Source organism: Thunnus maccoyii, chromosome 24 (genome assembly GCF_910596095.1).
Source record: "Thunnus maccoyii chromosome 24, fThuMac1.1, whole genome shotgun sequence".
NCBI lineage: Eukaryota > Metazoa > Chordata > Actinopteri > Scombriformes > Scombridae > Thunnus > Thunnus maccoyii.
The window spans coordinates 7,458,186-7,475,562 of record NC_056556.1 but is presented as its reverse complement, the minus strand read 5'-3'; the positions used below and the strand labels follow the sequence as shown (position 1 = coordinate 7,475,562).

At 40.7% G+C, this 17,377-nt stretch overlaps 1 protein-coding gene across 1 annotated transcript in view; it reads left to right on the top strand.

The window, feature by feature from the left end:
• Window positions 1-17,377, top strand: part of LOC121892103 (striated muscle preferentially expressed protein kinase-like) — a 55,832-nt gene that overhangs the window by 12,082 nt on the left and 26,373 nt on the right. The window contains exons 6-8 of the mRNA XM_042404924.1: window positions 11,183-11,281; window positions 14,946-15,096; window positions 16,298-17,185. Coding sequence (XP_042260858.1) covers window positions 11,183-11,281; window positions 14,946-15,096; window positions 16,298-17,185 — 1,138 coding nt within the window. The remainder of the gene's footprint in view (window positions 1-11,182; window positions 11,282-14,945; window positions 15,097-16,297; window positions 17,186-17,377) is intronic.

Sequence of the window (17,377 nt, the reverse complement as noted above, 5' to 3'; positions counted from 1 at the left end):
CTAGAGATGTAGTTTTCCAGAAGATTTAATCCCCAATACGCCGGATCTGTTACATCTCCTGAAAGAGATCTATAAACAGAGTGACAGTCGTGCTGTACTGTCCTGTACAGGACAAGCAGCTCTATAAAACTTACACTTGTGGTCAGTGTTTGGTATTCTTATTCACGAGACAGTCTCAGCAAACGGCTCTGGTGATCTATAACCATATTCATATTTAGATTACAGTGAATTTCACACATGTAAAGCATCACTTAGCTGTCTGAAATACATCCACCTCCTTTCAACTGGTGTCCCTCATTGTCCCATAACATAGTGCAGTTATAACATATCATTAATGGTGTATTACAACATGTCTGCCTTGTACTAGAGTTTCAAAGCAGAGTGACCCACAGAGGACAGCAAAGGTTGTTGGGTTTCTGTATAGCAGTGCGTTTAATCTCCTGCTATAAGTGGGGGGGGGTGGGGGGGCTTCAGGCTCTTTGAAAGGGGGTGCAGAGGGAAGGTACAGTACAACTGGAGGGGTCGTAGTATGCGGGACTCGAAATAGACGGCTGAAGTTGGCAGTGAAAGTTAAGGGGGACTGGGGGAAGACAGGGAGAGGGCAAGAAAACTAGATATGGGCTGAGGAAGATAAAGTTTGAAGGTCCAGCAGCCATCTTAAGACGGCATATCCTTGCTTGGCCAATACCTCATTTCATTTTGGAGGAGAAGCCATTTCAAAGACATTATCTGAAGAGCAGATGTGACTGGAACATAAGCATGTTAGACCCATTTTGCAGAAGTCGCCTTGTTTTTATTGACTCGATGGGAAAGTTGAGGAAAACTTGGACCTAGAGGAGACGTTCTTTTGAAGAGAAGAAGCCATCTAGTGGGAACATACAAGGGAAGGAAAGAGCTATGCTGCGGAGGGAGCTGCTCGATGCAAGGAAGGCTTTGAGGAGCGTTAGGGAAGATGTGAGTGGGCCGAGAAGTAAGAAGCAGAGAGGTGAGTGGGAGCCGTTAGAAACACAATATTGTAAAACGGTTTGTTTGGGGATCCTTTAACAGGTTGAAGCAACAGAAGGCTTGTATTGTAGCAGGGAATTATAAAATGCATCCTCAACTAAGTGGAACAGCTGTAATGAAAATTAAAACAAGGTAATACACTTGAGGCGGCTATTATTGCTGCTTAATTGGGTTCAGTTTGTGTCTCTTCTCTGCTTTTCTCTCTTCTGTGAAGCTGCAGCTATTCATGGATTCTTCTTTTTAACCGCAGGCCATACTTTGAGGTACAGCAGTCTTGTTTGTAATAGTGCAAATATGCATATAGTCGCCCCTAAACACTCAAATGATCTGTTGTTTTCTCTCAAATTTCCAACTGGATCACATTTTAAAGAAAATGGTAATGATGAGCCTCATCTTTTTTTAGTCAAGAGCTACCCTGGAACCAGCATGTACAATTAGATGTCTTTAACAAAAATGGCTAAATTCGCTTATCCGGGACTCATGTAATGAAGAAGCTATTTCCAGAAACCCAATCCATAATCCAAATGAAAACAAAAGGGCCCTCCCACTGCCAAAATCCAAGGAAACCTGCCACAACGAATTGATTAAAAGGACATTGACTACCATAGGCTAACAGCAAAGTGTTTAAATGCTTTCTGATTCTGTCAAAGGTTTGTTTTCATCAGTAGTATTCAAAATCTATTTTTTTCATTTACAAAATGTTTATTTTACATAATTGAGTTGACTCTCATAGGTAAAACACCTGTAATTATTTGGTTAAAAAAATTACAAATGCCTAAAATTAAAAGCTTTCGTTTGAAGATGCTGTTATTTTCTGGTAACTGAGGACTTAAAACATTATATTTCACATTTCTTATATCCTTTAATATCATTATTTTTCTGGATAAATGTGTCTCAGTTCAGTCTGTTACAGGCCATACACAGCATGGCATTCCTACTCTCTCTCCGTTCCTTATCGACCCAGTCCTCTTGTCTGGACCGCAACCAGCTTTTCACTGGCATACTGGAGCAGAGATAATCTATAACTGTTTGATGATTTCACATTCTCTAAATATTACATTCAAGTGGATTAAAGATTACGGACCGATTAATTAGTTTCTCCATTCTCACGAGGCAGCTGAGGCAATATCTGAGGGCTGTTTCCCTGGTGTTTGGTCTGGCAAAGGCTGTGTTTGTGTTCCATCCCTCTGGTACACAGTCATTCACAGGAACCCTCGGGGAATTTGGTCTGGATTAGGTGGTAGGATCGGGTTGCAGTGTGACTGTCAACATTGGCCACTGTCATGTGGGACTTCCAAACCACCTCACCATATGAACTGAATCAACATACCACCACTCATATTTGCCTCTGAAGGGCTCGGGGTGGCATATAAAGAAGTGTTTACTACAGTTTTTCTCTGTTGTTTAGATGCATTACTGTCAATTGATCTAAAACTTCAAATGCATTCACTTAACTTTCTTATCAGTGTTTTTTTTCCACACAGTTCTCCTTAACAACTATCACATAGAAAGCAGGATTTAACACAAATACTGGCACCTGAAAGTGTGATGCCAATTCGACTCTGGCCTGATTATAATTAATAGCTAAGATATGGAGTGGGAACTGACTCGTGTTACATTTCTCCGTCTTTTTATAATCACTGAATGCCTGCAAATATGAAGCGCTAAAAAAGGTCTTTTGGTATGTTGGTTTTGGGAACACAACATAATTTTGAGCTTGTATTTGCAGCTGTGTTTTGTTACTATTCTCAAAATGTGGCCCTTTGTTTCTGAACAATAGAAAAAACTGCATAACTTATCATTACTGTCTGTACCGTTTTACTCCAAAATATTCCATTTTGGAGGATGTCGAACAAATGCTGTGTAGTTGCAAAGAAGTATATCATTAGATGAACACCAGGTTGGACAAGGACATCCATCATATGACATTAACTGTAGGCTAAGACGGTGACCTCCCCAAATTTGTCATCAGCACAGTAGGGCATCAGTATACATGATTTTGTTGCCAGTGATGAGGTTTTTCTTGAGTCCAGTGCTTTTCCAAACAGAAACCTGGTTAAAAAAGTAAAAAGGACACACATGATATGGAAGGTCTCGCTTGGTATGACAAGACTTGGTCTGCACTGATAAACAGAAACAGTGTGATCACAGTGGGATGTAACAGCAGCAGAATCTGTTTCCTGTTGCAGAGAGATTATGCCAGACTTGCTGCTGATAAAGCTGTATGCCTGGAAGGCATCCATCAAGGCTGCATCCACAGAAAGCAGCCTCTGTCACAAAATCGATGTGTTTCCGTGAAGTCTGCTTACTGTCTCGTTGTTTTAAGCTAATCAAACTACAGCAAGCTCCAAATTGCACCTGTCCAAAGTCTTTTTAACACTCGTTCGTTGTCCATGGTTTCTCCGTTTGTGTTGAAAATCACAGACGCCAAACAAATTTGAAATCCATAGGTCCGGCTGATTGAACAGAGATGTTTAAGTCTGCACAGACATGTCTGATACATGTTGTAGGTCAGGTCCAAGTTCATGTATACTGCAGGTTTAAACAGCACACCGGGCAGTGTGGCTTCCTGCACCATCCAACAAAACCAGATCCAAAGGAAGATAAATGATTCACTACAAAATAAATCAAATTATGTTTCGCCTAATGGCTGATATTCTATGATATCCCAGCTGGAGATAGTTTGAAGCTGAGTCGTTGTGGCTTTTAGTGAGTATTAAAAAAAAAAAAAAACAACCCCTCATGAGAGATGTTTCCAAGCAGCATGAAATGGAAGCTTCGCCACAGTATCTGGCCTTTCATTGGACGGTGGTCATGGAGTCTTGTGTCATGATGGGCTTATCGATCCGGGGGGCGTTTGAACTGTTACTTGGGGGTGTATCCCGTATCACGCATAAAGCATTGGTATTGATTGCTGCACTTTCTGCCCGACCGAATGCCTCTCACTGGTGATGGATGGTGGAGGAGGAGGAGTGCGAGGCGGGCGAAGGATGAAGAGAGGGAGGTTTGTTAAAATAACAATAGCAAACTGCAATCCACATCTCTGTTTATCTTTAGTGAAAATGGATCTTTGAATATAGTTTGGGAGGTATTTAAGATAAAAAATATCACTTGCAGCTTGGTGATAATCATCAGATAAATGGAAAAAAAAAAAAGAGAGAAAGGCTTAATGATCCCAAACAAAACCCTCATCCGCTGAGCAACTCCTGATTCACGGCAGGAGTAAATCTCCCATATTGATTCTGTGTTTACAAGGCCGTAAACAGTAACATGCCTCACTTAACAACGCTAAAAAGCACATTGTGCAGCGAAGCAGTCGAGGATGGAAGTGCTGTGCTGAAATGTGAACGAGGAGTCTGGGCGGTTAGTCAGGGAGTGAGATCTGGGTCTGCCTGTAATTATTTTTAGATTCATTTGATGGAGGAGGTGTGGAAAGCACAGATGTGTCTGAAAGAACAATTAACATGTGTCTGACTGTGTATTAGAAAGAGGGGGAGGAAGATAGAAGGAGGGAAACAGTTACATATTCTCATCACGTTTGCTCTCTCATGGTTTTTTTTACGGTTCTCAACCTCACCGTTTTCAATCACCTCACCTCTCTTATCAATTTCGTTTCCAGACGCAGCAGGCAGTTGTTTTCATGAAAAATCGACTGTTACGCTACCTGCCCATCACCAGGCTACAGGCAAACAAAGTTAGCAACAAGCCGGTGAACGTGGTGGAACATTTAGCGGCCAGAGAGCCAGATATTTCCCTCGGGAGGAGGTGTACCAAAACAGAGACGACTAGAAAGTGAATATTGGACTTTCATTTATCAGATGGCCAGAAATAGCACTCTAAATGAAATGGGTTTGAAAATAAGCCAGTGTTTGCCATATCAACTTTATAAGGTGATAATACGCCCACATTTAACATGCCACACTGTTCCCAGGCAGTCAAAAATCGATGAATGCAAGTTTAACTGATTTTTAAAGGTATTCTTATCAGTGATGAAACAAGTAGTCGATCGGTCAAAGGACAGAAATGTCATTGATGGCTATTTTGATAGCCAGTTGATTGTTTTAGCTGTTTTATCAAGCAAAAATCACAAATCTTTTTGCTTGTTCCAGTTTCTTGAATTTGTGGATTTGCTGCTCTTCTCTATGTTTTATCATTTGTAATTGAATATCTTTGGATTTTGCACTGATGGTTTGGCTGAAAAAGTCATTTGAAGATGTTACTCTTGGCTCCAGGAAATTGTGATGACATTTTGCAGTATTTAAAAGACTAAACAATTAATGAAAGTAATCTGTATTTTCATGTTGAACTGCAACCGCTGCTGGTTGTGTACTGAAATAAGTACATCATGTTGTAATCCACTAGGAGAAATGTGTTTGCTCTCCCTGTCCAAATAGCCTTCGGCTGCTTGAGACTGTAGCAACCTTGACCTGATCACTGGTTAAAGCTAACAGACATGGAATATGGATAAATAATTGATGGCCTTTGGGGCTGCTACCTCTCTCAGATAGGACAACAAAGAAAAGCAGAGTAGACTGAAAGGTAGAGGGAGCACTTGGTGTAAGGATTTTTGTTTTTTCAAGAGGTTGCACATATTCATATTTCTAAGAAAAAAGCGACATATTTCATTCACCCTTCCCCCTCTTTTATGTCTAGCCATTTCATCCCCTCTATTGTATCATCTACATCTCTTCCTCTAGCTTTCTGTTTCTTCCTGCTTTGCATCCTCCCTCATCAATCATTCCCCCCGCCACCCTTGTCTCTTGGTCTCTCCTCCACTCTCCTCTCTTTGTCTATATCCCTTTCTCCTTTTCTCTCCTCTTTTCTCTTTCACTGCTTCAATCTTGTCGCTCTTATCTTTCACTCCTGCTGTTCAGAAAAAAAAAGTCACATGCTCTGCTGAAGCCAGTTGTTTTCTTCCTCGTTTTTTTTTTTTTTTCCTGTCTCTCCTCCTCTTTTATTCTCCACTCTCATCACTGCAATCAGGACCAACACACCCCTTATGCTCACACTTGCAACCCCCACCTCCTCTTGTTCTGAGTGCGCTCTCGACTGAGGCAGAACGGGCAGAGGTGGGGGGAGTTGGACAAACCAGCTGAGAATTGCCCCTCTTAACGGCAGCCTCTACGTCAGAGAGGGACGCGGTTCACATCAGCGGATACACGCTCAGACACAAAGACACCTGGCTCCAGCTTATTTGCATCCTCTTTCTTTTCTCTCTTTCTCCCCCCGTCTTGCTGCCAGACTGGAGAGTAAACACACCCACGCACGCAAGGCAGCTGAATCCCATTTTGAATCTGATTTCTTTTTGTTGATGCCACACCCTGGGCTTTTTCGGGGGGTTGTAGGGATGCTTTTGTGAGCTCATGCCACAGGTAATCTCGCACGCTTGACAGGAAACTTGAAGATGAAGAAAATCTGGTCCAAGAAGAGATTTCAGGTGAGTTTTCTCCTTTCTGGGGAAAAAAATCCATATAATGATGGTCTTGTTAAGCTATATCGATGTTGTTTTTAATAGAAATTGGTAGGTTTTTATATTTTGGATGTCATGCCACGCCCTTTACCTGATAATGAGACGCAAATGTGTTGATTTGTAACTGACAACAGTGGTACAAGAAACGTTTTAGGAATATTCTGTACAGCATACATTAATTACAACCTAGCATTACTATTTTATGCATTCAGTTCTGCTGGGAAAATGCCAAAAAGAGCAAAAGTGTGGATAGGAGAGGTGATGCTCTCTGTTTTCAGTCGTTGTCATCTAATATCCTTCAGCAAACTGAGGACAGATCAGGACAACGCAATAAAGAAAGTCAGCCCAGGAAAACTCTGGTTGCTGAACAGAAAGATAAAAAGATGTGTTTCAGTGCACAAAAACATGGAAAATCATCTCTTATGACACCCACATTGAAATGCTAAATAGGCACACGTTGCAATAGATTAGACAAATACTCCAAGAGCACTTTAACATCATCAAACAGTCCAAATTGCTGCTGTGCTCCCTCTGAACCGGTGCACATTCCATGTCGTGAAATATGTATCTTGTCTTGGCAGTTGTGACAGATTTGTTATATAATAAGTAATTCATATAACAGGTTTCATAAATTCGGAGCAGATGAAAAGTGTGTCAGTAGGCTACACTCCATGGAGACATGAGAATCAGGGCAGCCAGTCACAGGGGCTACAAAGTGAGCAAAGCACAGGATAAAGCTGATTTCTGATGGTCGTTTTGCCTCCTCTGAAATTTCTGTATCAATCTCAAACCCCTGACATTTGTTCTTTTGCTTCCAGCAGCAGATTTGCGAGAATAATGCTTGTAGGATTTGGATTATACCCATAGAATATTTTTGAAGTATTTGCCAAATCCAGCCTTTTGAAAAGGATTCTGTTTGTGGCTGTTTTTCACTGATACGATTGCCTTGAAGCCATAACAATGGAGATCACGACAACGATGGAAGCTTCTAGCAGAGTCTGTCAAACAGCAGTTACCACCAGGCAACAGTTAATCAAATTGCCTGACACAAAAACGTTAACCAATGGGGAGAGCGCAGAAAACGTGGGGGGAAATGAGTGTGAAATGAGTCATTTCGCTTTGCACTTTTGGTACTTTTGCTTTCCAACACTGCAAAGCAGTGAGTCATTCTGAGGAGCTCTCCTTGGTGCTGATTGACAGAGTGTCCAAGAAGCATTTTTACCAACATGCTTTATCAGCAGGGACACTTTCTCAAACAAGGCCTGGAGAGTTTGTGAGATATTTTTCATTTTGGAAACTCATCTTTCGTATCAATATGGCTCAATGATGATTCAATATTTTCATTTTTCGGGTCTCGGTGGAATTGTATCGTGATGATACCATGATAATGATAAAAAAAATGAACAACTTGAGTTATTAAAGTTGTTGTTTGACATATTTGGAGGTTTGTGTGAAGTGATCGCAGAGTTCACTGCGTTGAAAATCATTTTGATTATTTCAGATCGACTGATTAGTGGATCAACAGAAAAATTACTGGCAACCGATTAACTTTTAAAGTGATTTCTTTTGGAAAAATGCTGAACATTGCTTCTTTTCCTTGTTTTTGGACGGTTGGTCAGACAAAACAAGACGTCAACTTAGACTTTCGGAAACTCTGATGGGCATTTTTCAGCATTTTGTGACATCTCAAAGACCAAATGATGTATGAAATAATTTGGGAAATAATTAGCTGTTTAATCGATAATGACAAAAAAAAAGGAAAGCTTAAGAAAACTGACAATGAATGAGCAGAAAACACTGCGGATTTGTGGCTTGCGCTATATGCATTATAGCACACTACACGCTGGTCTCTGATTATTTGAATTTACCTGCGTAACAAAATTATCTCAACTTAAAGGTCCACCTACCAGCTTCTTTAGAGCTCTCAGCCCCATGTCACCATCTCTACCACAGAATGGAGACAAAGGAAGCTTCTAGCAGAGTCTGTCAAACAGCACTTACCACCAGGCGACAGTTATTAAATTGCCTGACACAAAAAACATTAACCAATGGGGAGTGTGCAGAACTCCTGGAGTGTGAAATGAGTCACTTCACTTTGCACTTACTTGTACTTTTTGCCTGCATTTTCTTGGCTACAGAATGGAGGACATCTGAGTTACCTCTGTTCACACATGTAGACTATGAGATGCTGTTAAAAGCTCCAAAAAAATGTTAGAAAGTGGAACTTCGAGTCAAACATACTATCAAGAATATACATCCATGCTTAAGGACTGTACCTGCATTTTTTTCATACACGTAGACATGTCTAAATGATGTCAGAAGAACACAGACAGCTTATATAAACTAGTCATTTTCAAAGTAAAAGAGCATGCTACTATTCACATCCTCTCCTGCTTGACAACAACAGTACTTCTGGGTAAAAGGGACCATTCGTTAGTGTTTTGTGTATAACAGAATCATTGGCAACATTCGCTGTTGAATAATGTATTGTACTCTGTATCTTGTTTCAGAGAACTGGGCATTCCACACGGACATTTGGCCGATTTACCCATGGTGTGTTGTCAGTATGAGCTTTACACCATTTCTACTCTATTGTACTGTATCTATTCTAGTCCATTTTATTCTTTTTTATTAAAAAAAATAGAAACTTAAGTATGATTTTCTCAGGCCTTTTTCCATTGTTTTGTGTTTTAGCCTTTGCCAACATGTGCTTTACTTTGATTTATTCCTGTAGTAACTCCTCTATATATGAAAATTGCTGTTGTAGAACATCTATATTGCTTTAGTGTGTTTATGTTTTAACTGCTTACAAGACTGGGTTTTATTATTGTACATCCACCCCCATAAAGAAATATTTTTATAATCACGCGGTTGCCTCTCTCTGCATAAAATCCTTGAGTGAATAATGACTGGCCTCGATGGTTTATGGTATATTTGGCATCATTTGTGCAGTCTATGATCCTTGCCAAACCAGAGTCTCCCTGTACTCAACTCCAAATTATATTTACATTACAATTGATGTTATACACTGTGAAATATATTCCCTTATAATTACATTGCCGAGTCGATTTCCTCCCCCGCCTGGTGTGCATTTGATACAGATGGGTGGATCTACATACCCACACCCAGGAAAACGCATACAACAAGCGATGTAATGAGTTAATGGTGATTGTTCATAATACATTGGCTTTCTTATCATTAGGCAGACCTTCTGGAATTATCTAATCAGGATCAGGACTTGATGTGAGGCGCAATGAGGTGCAACCTATTTTGTGGTTGTCGTCGTCCTCCTTCACGAGCTCTCTAACCAGTAAACATATCTGTCAGCCACCCAGCAGTTTGGATGGTGATTTTAGACTCTAATGGGTACGAAGAGGATTGGTCGTGTGGGTGAGAGAGATGCTGGTTTCCATAGTAACGGTGCTCTCCCGTCTGCCCTCTCTTGCTGCCACTACGGAAGCGAAGTTTTCCGCTCCTGCCGAAAGCAAAGCTATGGTAAACCTGCCTGTCTTGATTCACCTTCTGCCTGTTTTTGTTTTTTTTTCCTGCCCCATCAGTCCTTCCCTGACTTCATCTGTTCGCTGTGGTGATGTGATGTGATCTCAGCCACAAAGATGTGGTTTCAGGCAGTTCATTTTGACCCTGTATGTGGTTTCTTTTTCCCTTTTATTGTGTTTTCTTGTTCACATTATTATAAGTTTTCTCTATAAATCATCTACACCACCGCTACATGACTATATTTGTCATTTCTCCCTGTTTTTTTGAATGTTCTTTATGAATTCAAGTCCCTGTCTTGCTTTTTGTAGATACAGATTACATTTTTGTGGTTTGTGTGTTCGTTTCTGTGTCTCACATTCATCATATCATGTTTAAATAGTTAATATTTTCTTCACTGCTACACAGAATTATCATCTCATGTCGTTTCATCTCCACTGATCCTTTGAAAAGGTTGCCTAGTAATAACATCATAATTTTGATTTAGTCTGATTTGGAGTCATAATATGAAGCAGAAAATGGAAAAATAAATCATGTTTAATGCCTGCTATTCTGGCATCATTTGAATTTCAAAATATTTCAGGATATTCTGAACCTTGACTGGATTTTAACTGTGCTCTGGTTAAGAGGTGATGTGTTTCAGATGGCTGTAAGTAATGATTTTAGTGGGTGGAAATGGTCTTATTTATAGATTTTGAAAGTAAAAAGAAACAGTCTAAATAAAGAAGCAAAGCTGGCCCTGCTATTTTGTTATCAAAGTCAAACGGATAGAGACCTGAGGGAAGAGCATCTATACATAACCCTCCTCTCCATGTATCAGTCATGTATTTTTATAAGACACAGCAGGCTTCATGTCACGCTCCAGCTTCAACCCATTTATTTCACTCTGGGGGCTCTCCGCGGCTCTTTTCAGGGACCCATCAAGCTCTGGGCCGCTAAGCAAATGTGAAATGTCATTTTCACGGAGACTGCTGTTGTTCCTCTGCCACCTCATCTTCTCCTCTGCCTCAGTTTCTCTTTTCTGAATTTCTATCCAGGGGCAGCCCATGGCATAGTCAACATAGGCGGTTGCCTAAGGCGCAAAATGTCATGTGGGCTCCGCAAGGGGGCAATCTAAAATTTCGCCCTAGGGCTCCACAACACTGATAGGGCCGACCCTGTTTCACCTTCCATCTTAAACCATTTCCTGTGCTCTACTTGTTTTTCTTTCAGACTCTGAGACCACAGAGGATGAGACCACAGAACCTCAGATGGAAACCAAAGAGGGGCCCGGGAGGCACCAAGACAAGGCTGGCCGGAGAGGACCTTCAGGTATTTCATCTAAAATCTAACCTTATGTGTAGTTTCAGCAGTTCTTAGATTAGCTTTTTGCAACTGACTTTCCCCTTTTATGTTTATAGCTACAAACATGCAATACCTACAAAAGATGATACAGTAAACAGAAAGAATCCAAACTGCAGCATGCACATATGCAGTAGCTCTTAAAACTGTATTTATGAGGTGATAGTCAGTATGATTTACTGCAGCACTAACAGCACTGCCAAAAACACACTTCTGCAAAATAATGATTCAATGCAGATTGATAGATTTAATGGAAGGTTGTTATCAGCTTGGCTCAAGACATGCGTTGGATGAAATCCGATATGGCAGAATGCATTAATCTCTCATGGTGTGATGCAACAGTGTGACACACTGCCCTAGTTTCCAGCAGGAAACCTGTTTCAGGTCTGGATCTGACTGTGAGGCTCCACGCATGCAGTCTGGAAAACCGAAGCTGTTTCTGCTAGATAAATGAGGTTAAAGTTAATTGCACCAATTATTTCAATATATTCTATACTTGTACTTTGCCGTTGGAATTCAATTAGGATATAAATGTAGAGCATTAAGATTGAATAGAGCTGTTTTGATGAGCAGAGACAGAGCTTTACTCACTGGGTGAATGTTAAGGCAGTTATTGTACATGACTTTTCATAAAACCTCTTTTTTTATTGCACTATATGTATATTTAAAGACTACAGCCTAAGGGTTCGGTCACATTTGCACCAGTCTTGGTGAATGTTCATTTCACCTCCCAGTCACGTCCATTGAGGCCTGTGTGACTGACAAATTCAAATATGACTGCTGACCCCAGCAGATCCATAGGTCAAAGTTCTCCGCTGTTAAAATTGCAAATTTGCATTTTCAACCAACAGAAACATTGCTGTCATAATGCCACTCGGGAAACTGCAAGAATCAATGACTGCTCCACTTTGAAGCCCATCAACATGACATAATATGACACGATCAAACTACAGACTACAGCATCACCCTGACTACTAACAAACTCTTATTTTTTATTTAATTAATCAATAATTTAGTCCATAAAACCTCAGAAAAATTGTGTCATAAGGCAACATAGTGACTTAGGGGTTTAAGAACTTAATGCATCCCCAGTTTGAGTCCGGCAAGGGACTTTTCTTACATGTTATCCCCCTCATCTGTCTCTCCTCTCGTTTCCTGTTCTCTCTCTTTTGCTGTCAAATAAAGGCAAAATAGAGAAAAAAAATATTCACAAAGTGAATACGATTGAATTACAAGAAGAAAAATGATCATCATAATTTCCCAGAACAAAGGTAATGTGATTAAGCTGCTTTTTTTGTCCGACCAACAGTCCAAAAGCAATGAAATTCAATTTAAAATAATAAAACAGAGAAAAACAGCAGAACCATGTTTGCCATTTTTGCTTCATAGATACAACAACTCAGTTGTCAAAAAAGTCGGCTCGTTTTGTGCTGATCAAAAAATGATTTCAAAGCGATATGATTTGACTAAAGACCAAGCAAAGACTAATGATATTATATTCACTCACTCTTGATCTCTTAACGCAAGGGTGTAAAATGGAAATGTAAAAAAAGATTTCCTTGAGTGGCAACCAATTATAACCTAATGAGCATCTTCCTGTGAGTTTTGCATAGATAAAACAAATTTTCTAATTTGCTAAAGTGTTGTTGGTGCATTGGCGTCATGGAACCTGCATGCCCTCACCACCCAGTCCTAAACAGGCAACAGGATGTCTGAATATAGATCAGAGATATTGACACCCTTCTCCTATGCCACAAAGAAATTTTATATTCTTCCCTCGCTTGTACACCGTGTTTGCACTTTCCAAGCTTTCGTGTTGGCGGGCTGACTACGCCCTCATCACGTCCCTCTAGAGACAAGCGTTGAGCAAAAAAAAATAGAAAGAGAATATCAAATGAGGGAGGGAAGAGGTGATACATCATTTGTTCTCTTCAAGGAACGCTCTGGTTTCCTCGGCTGCATACAAAAACTAGAATGCCTTGTTAAGTGAAAAAGAAAGATGCATATTCATCCCAGATGCCGTACTTCTGCTGGAGTTTGTGTCACTCCAGTGGATATGGGCGAAACAAGATTGTTTATGGAAATTACACACTCCATTAGTTTCAAAACGCAGCACTAAAAGCTTGATCTTGATGTTCACCTACAGGAAAAAAATTAATGTTGCTGCCCAGTCTCGCTAAGAAATGAATACAGAATTTGGAAGCTCAATATGTCAAAGTCCTGAGGTGTTTAATATTTTCTTTAGTGACCCCTCTGAAAAGATTTCTCATTTAGTTTTTCTTTTCTTAATGAGAAACTGCTACGGTTCTTGATCATGGGTCAGTATCATTTGTGATTACAGTAGGAGTCTGTCGTTTTATATCCTCGACTCTATCGCTGTTTGAAGGTTTCCGTCGTTAACGGAAGATGCTGACTGCTCTTTCTTTTCGCTATCAAAGCATTCCTGTCTCCGTTGCTCATTACTAAAATGCCAATCATTACCTGATTTGCGACGGGGGTGGATCTTTTTAAGTGGTGTGTGCTCCACAACATAGCCCTGACACTTTCTGCTTCATTTCCTGTTTTCAAGGCAATCAATAGACTCTTTATCCATCTTACCCTTAATGATGCACCGCTTTTTACATCACTATCATTTTCTACTAGCTCAGGAGTCCTGCTCTTTATCTTGCTGCATCTTCGTTAATTAATTGATTTTTCTTTGGCTCTTGAAATGTCCTTTTGTTGTATATAACAAGGAAATATATAATAAAGAGTCATCAAAATGAAAGCCTTTATTAGTTATATGAATTACATTTCAACAAAAGGACAAAAATATTAAAGGGGACATGTTCTGCACGTTTCCAGATCTATATCTTTAATCTGGGGCTCTACTGGAATATCTTTGCATGATTTACAGTTAAAAAAAACTCCTTATTTATCTTATACAGGTCCTTTATGCAGCCCCTCAGTTCAGCCTCTGTCTGAAACAGGCTGTTGTGGCTCCTATCTCTTTAAGGCCCCCCTCTCCATGAACCCTCTGTTCTGATTGGTTAACTCTCAGAAGCTGACCCTTTGCAGACATCTGCCTACTCCGTAAGCTATGTCAAAAAACCATGAAACAAATTACAGTAGTAGGATTTCACTACTTTTTCTCATTCTTTACTCAAAATGTCAACATCTCAAATACATCCGTACATGTTCAAGCCCGAATCCGATCCAAAATAGGAGTGGACAATGTGAACAACACAAAACCTTAGCAACAACCTTGGCAACAATGACTACAGAACAGATAGCTGTTTATGAGCCAATGTCTGCTCATCGGCAAGTTAGAAAAAATGTTGCAAACAAAGTGTTCAGAGCAGGTTGAAACCCTGGCTTTTGTCTTCTGGGGAGTATTTCTACATATGTTCACATCAACTTTTGGAATTTTGACCATGTTTAACATAGATATCCGACATCATATGAAAAATAACTGAAAACCAGAAAAAGCATAACATGTTCCCTTCACACAAAACATATTTTTGCGCCTTTCTTAAGTATAAAGAACATTTCCTGACAGTTGAAAAGAAATTGTGTTGGTTTTTTTTGTTTGTTTGTTTTTGAGCATGTGATAACCAAACTGCAATCAAGCATCTCTCTCTCTGTCTCTGTCCAGGTGAGGGAGGCAGGATGATGGACTATAACCCAGATGCTTCAGATCGCAGGGCCACTCTCCCAGGCGCCTATGATCCTGTCGTGGAGCGAGAACTCCGGGCTCTGGGCTCACGCCCACCGGGGCCCCACTTGGACCCAACAAACCCAACCAGGCAAGCCGTCGGTGGGGGTCCCACCGAGGGGCCCCCCCCTGTCCGTCACCTGGGTGTGGAACCACTAATCCGGGCGTCTCATGCTAACCTGGCTCGGCCCGTTCAGGGGTCAGAGGAAAGTGTTTCTGTAGGCAGCGACTACTATGGGAGCATGTTCAGCCTCTACAGAGGGAGAACATTTTCTATGCCGTTATAGCACATGGCTTCATGGATTCCACTGAAAAACAAAAAGACTGGCCACAAACCCCAATTCGCAAAGAAAACTGACACACAAGACAAGACATCATATCCTCCATAGACCCAACTTGCAAAAATTGTATTCTATATGTCATCACTTATTAAGGTTATTCATTTTTTTACTCCTATTTTCTTCTTATTTACTATCATTTTAGTTTCCTGTCACACTTTCCTTTGACTCAGTCTTTCTATTGCTGTGAGTGTGGTTGGATTTCAATCTAACAATGATTGCCAGTCTTACAAATATCATTGTTAATGTTTCTTATAGCCATTAGAGACGATACAATGGTACACTCTACTAATATGTATTATTTAGCACTTCTGAAAACTGTGATTACACTTTTTACCCACTGCATGTTTTCTAGAGCAGCCCCCCACTTTTGGATTAACATCATAACTTTATAGGTTTGCTGTGGCATGCATGGGTTGCCGGCTTTGATCCAAGCTAATAATAGCATGAATGTTCTCACAAATTAATGATCATGTGATACACAGGTTTGGTTTTTTTTTAGTTTTTTTTTTAGGCATGAAGGTTTTGTATTTGAAGTTAAAGCAGGGGTACTTTTTCTGGCATTTTGTAAGAGTTCATGTTGTAAATCTTGAGTCATTTTGTTGCTGCAACTAGCCTACGATTTCAAGTTATTACTGTCTTAGTTTGTGGTTTTTTCCATTTCACCACAGTTAGATTAAATTCTTGAGAAGTTCTTACATGTGGGTAAAATTATTTTATTTCTGTTTATTTTCTCTGCCATTTCATTTTACACTGTCTAATGTGTCTGAAATTGAGACCCAAATAGCACAGACAAAACACAAGGAACTCACTGGTGAATATGAAAACACAATAAGACAAAAATGACACAAATGGACATTCATCTGCTTCTTTATTACTCTTCCAAAGCCTTCAGCAACCAAACTAGATCTCTAACTTCACACCTCCATTTCCCCTCAATCCTCACCCCTCTAGGACTCAAACTGCTGACGAATCACAGGGGCGCTCCTCCCGTATCCCCCTGTCTTCTCCTCAGCCACCTCCCAGTACACACAAAAACAACATCAGTACCCAAAACCAAGACCTGGATAAAAAACCCTCAGATGCCCATCCCCAATCCTCTACGACAGAGCAGGCATCTAATGTTAACAATGTTGTCATGACACCCAAACTGGCTCGTGCAGGGCCCAAGATCTTTGACAAGGTCCGGGCTTTTGAGGAGCGAAGGTCAAGTGTGGATCTGCCAGGAGGATCTGTTTCAGGATTTGGACAGGCAGCTTCTTGCGACTCAGATGACAGTGGGAAGAAGACAGGAGGCCCGAGCAAAGAAGAGGGTCGCAGCCTGCGGGATGCCGCCCAGAAGCGAACAGCGTTCAAGCAACGGGCCTCCTCTTGGGAGGACAAGACAAGCTACTCCCAAAGGGTCCAGAGCTACCAGAGCAAGTTCACCGAAGAGCTCCAGAGGATCAAGAAACTTGTGGGGAAACCGAGCTTGAAGAAGGCGTATTCCACTGAGCAGCTGCCACAGAAAGAGAGGCTGACCACAAGGAAACTGGAGCCCATCCCTCCTCAAGTGCTTAAAAAGTTGGAAGCAAGAGAGCAAGCCCTGGAGGGAAGAAAAATTGGGGGGAGGGAGGGCGAGAGCAGATTGCAGGTTTTTCCACAAGCCCAAGGCAATGATCTGGGGAATCAAAGCAACAACCTTGAAAGGGATAAGATGACACAGGCAGATTCACAGGGGAAACCAGTGGATAGCTCATCACGAGGAAGCACAGGGAAAATCTCTGTTACCATGGAGACGGCACCAGTTCACCAGTTACCAGGGCAACCATTGCCAACAGCCAGAAAGACAAGATTCACCAGGTTTGGAGGAAATTATCTTGGTGATTTCAAATATGTGTTTCTAAAAATTCATTTGTATGTCTATGTTTTGTGTGTATTTTCTATAAGATTAGTAATTGGTAACAAAATGGAGATTTATTTAACACCACTTGAAATCTAATATTTATTCCACACTTGTTGTCAGAATTACATAACAGCTTTCTTGTCTTTGCA